The sequence below is a fragment of the Meleagris gallopavo genome, chromosome 18 (genome assembly GCF_000146605.3).
Source record: "Meleagris gallopavo isolate NT-WF06-2002-E0010 breed Aviagen turkey brand Nicholas breeding stock chromosome 18, Turkey_5.1, whole genome shotgun sequence".
Taxonomy (NCBI): Eukaryota; Metazoa; Chordata; class Aves; order Galliformes; family Phasianidae; genus Meleagris; species Meleagris gallopavo.
Genome location: NC_015028.2, coordinates 43844 through 47352, shown reverse-complemented (window position 1 = coordinate 47352; position 3509 = coordinate 43844). Strand labels below are relative to the sequence as shown.

General features: G+C 56.7%; 1 protein-coding gene across 1 annotated transcript in view; it reads right to left on the bottom strand.

Annotated features, from left to right (window-relative positions):
• LOC104913619 (tenascin-X) overlaps positions 1 to 3509 on the bottom strand; it is a 28699-nt gene that overhangs the window by 1574 nt on the left and 23616 nt on the right. The window contains 4 exon segments of the mRNA XM_031556049.1: positions 462 to 613; positions 955 to 1072; positions 1575 to 1702; positions 2975 to 3268. Coding sequence (XP_031411909.1) covers positions 462 to 613; positions 955 to 1072; positions 1575 to 1702; positions 2975 to 3268 — 692 coding nt within the window.

The following is a 3509-nucleotide window of genomic DNA, read 5'->3' as shown; positions in this document are numbered from 1 at the left end:
CCCCCAACATTGCACCCTAAGACCCTTGTATTGCCCCCCCAGGGCATCCTATTGCCTCTCCCAGCCCAAATTTCTCCCTGGGTGCTCCCCCATTTATAGTTCCAGCGGGTTACTGGGATCCCCATGGATAGTATAGGGGGTATGTGAGTCTCATAGGAACACTGGGATCCCCCTGCAGTTTCCAGAATTACCCCAGTTGCCCCACAAGACCCTCCCATTAACCTCCCCTCCCGTCCAGCCTCCCCCCCACTCCCCCTGCATTGCTTCTCAACCCCCCCCAGAACCTCCCCAGATACCCCAAATGCCCCCAGTTGCTCCACAGGACTCCTCTATTGCCAACCCAACCCCTATAATGGCAACCATAGAGCCAGCCACCCAACCCCAAGACACCCATTGCCCATCAAACTCCTCACAGCACCCCCCCCATGCCCCCCGCTTCCTCCCCTTGCCCTCAGCCCCACCAGCCAGCCTCCCCCATCGCTCTCCATGTCGCAGAAGACGCGCAGTGGCCGTCGCTGGTCGCCCCCGAGGAAGATGAGGGCTTCTCGTGAAGGCCCTGGTCCATTGAGCTGCTCCTCAGCGCAGTCCCGGGGGTGTGGGTGGGGAAGGGGTGCTGGGGGATAAAGTACAGCGTAGGTGCCCCCACCCACAGGACCCAACCAGTTGGGGGTCCCTGTTCACCTATCAAGGGACGAGGGCATCCTGTTGACCCCCCACCCAAGGAACCCCCCCTTACGTAGGGACCCATTATTCAAGTACTTGGGAACCCCCAGAGCCCCCCCACATAAAGATGCAGATTTTTGGGTACCCCCCTTCCATAATTCAGGACCCAGCATCCGTGCATCCCCACCACCCACAAAGCATCCAGATATTTGGGTACCCCAGAGTCTCACCCAAGTGCCCTGACACCTGGGTGCCCCCTCCCACCCCACAGGACCTCCTTTCCCAGCTCACGGGTGTTGAAGGTGGTCTCGAGGGGCTCCAGCCCCCGGCCCTGGAGCTGCACCCTATAGTGTCCAGTGGGCTCCAGGCCCCACAGCTCCTTGGATGTTGCCTCAGGGGCAGCTGCGGTGTCTGGGGGGGGGGGGGGGACATGGGAGGGTTATTGGGCTGCTATGGGGGTCTCTAAAGGGCATTACAGGGGTGTTTAATGTCTCCAGGGAGCATAAAGGGGCCCAGGAGGAGGATGGGAGTGCTGCAAAAGGAGTATTGAGGACCTCAAGGGATAGTGGGGTGCAGTGGGGTTCTTAGGGTGCTTGGGGGGCTTTTGGGTTTCCCACGGTGGGAGCAGGGTCCCCAAAGGGCATTGGGATCCTTGAGGGGAGATCTGGGTCTCCACAAGGAATACTGGGGTCTCCAAAGGGATGAGTGGAGATTTCAGGGGGCTGTGGGGGTTCCCAGAGGAGCACTGGGGTCCTCAGAGACGCCATGCTGATCCCCAGGAGAAGTTCTAGGGTCACAAACAGGGTTGCAGGGGAGCCTTATGGGTTACTGGGATCCCCCCCATAGGCATATTGGGGTACCCCAGGAGATACTGAAGTCCCCTGGGAAGCTCAGGGAGTGCTATGGGGTATTACCTTCATGGGGCCTCCGAGGGGTCCGTAGCTGAGGTTGTAGCCATCAGGAGGGACATGGGGAGGTGCCCAATGCAGCTGAGCACTGCGGGGCCACAGCGTCCCCACCCATAGCGTTCCTGGGGCACCTGGGAAGAGATGGAGGGCACTAAGGCCTGCAGCCCCCCCCTTGGATGTCCCACACTCTCCCTCCCGTTAACTCCTTTTGGAACCACCCCCCCCCCCCCCCAAAGGCCTCTTGAGAGCCCTGCTCACCACTACAGCACCCGCTGACCACAAAGACACTCCCACCCCACTGTAGTATCCCAGTGACCCCCACCCACACTACTCCCACACACAGGGGGCACTGGGATGCCATAGAGATCTCCTACAGCACTGCCTCCACAGGGACACCTCCCACCCATGACTCCACCACACCATCAACTATCCAGCTCCACAAGACCCTATAGAATCCTATAGAGCCTTATGGGACCCTACGGAAACCTATAGAGCCCTATGGGACCCTATAGAGCCTATAGAGCCCTATGGCACCTATGCAACCCTATAGAATCCTATGCAACCCTACAGAATCCTATGCAACCCTATAGAGCCCTATGCAACCCTATAGAGCCCTATGAGATCCTAGAGAATCCTATAGAGCCCTATGGGACCCTATAGAGCCCTATGGGACCCTATAGAGCCCTATAGAGTTTGAACACTGCTTTCAGAAGTAGGGCTTAATTCCCATGTAAAGCCAGGAGCAAAGGACCAGGTCCATCCTGGTCCTTTTCAACTCTGGTATAGTTTACATACTAAGAGTCCAACAATCCATTTCCCAAAATGTAGATCCCTCCAACACCCAGCAGTGCTTCCAACAGTCCTTCCAACCATCCAAAGCTCCATCCATAGAAACGCACATCCCTCCATCCAACCAGTCGCTATATGTTCATCCAACAATCATTTTATATTAAAAAAATTAATTCATTCCATCGGTCATCCCCAAACAAACCACAGCACGAACATGATCCATCCACCCTTCCAACGAAATCTCTCTAGAGCTCAAGAAAAGTTCCTATTGCCAACAGTGTGCAAATGGACCCTGGCAGGACCCAGCTGACTCTAAATACAGCAGCAGAGAGGCAATGAGGTGAGAGCCAAAAGCTCTTCATTCAAGTATCTCTTCATCCGACCAAGCAGTCAACTACTCAAAGAGCCACAATCCCACCTAAACAGGCATCACACCATCCATTCCCCATCAGTCCCTTCGTAATCCAGTGCACCGATTAATGGACCCATTCCAAAACAGGAAACCAACAGCTCATCCCATGGACAGAGGAAAACAAGATCCCCAGCACAGGCCACGTTTCACTTCGTATCTCCAAGAAACCCAGAGCCCAGCAGGTGCCAATTCCTGCCCTCACCTGTGACGGCATCAGTGGAGACGGGGCCCAGCCGTTTCCGCCCCCACACCCCGTACAGGTTGAACTTGTAGCGGCGGGACGGTGACAGCCCGGGCACGGTCACGGAGCGCGACCCACCGTCCACGGGCACCACCTGCGGCTGGCCTTGTGCATCCTTGTACTGCACCGTGAAGGAGTCAAAGGAGCCCGCGGGGACGCTCCATTCCAGCTGCACGGAGTCGGGGCTGACGTGGGATGCCGTCAGCTCACCCAGGCGTGGCGGGGAAGGTGGTTCCTCCTCCACTGGCGCGGCAGCTGTAGCACAAAGTCCATGACCACCCATCCTACTATCCACGTGTTCAACTGCTTACCAACCATTCACACAAACATCCACCTGGCCTGATCAAAAAGTTATCCTAACCCACCCAACACACCTTCCATCCGTAACGCCATCCACGCAACCAAATCCTCTCCACTGATCACTACCCCCTACTCCTCCCATCCCTCCCTACGTGCCCACTCTTTGCCACAGAACGTTTCCATTTGCATTCAGACT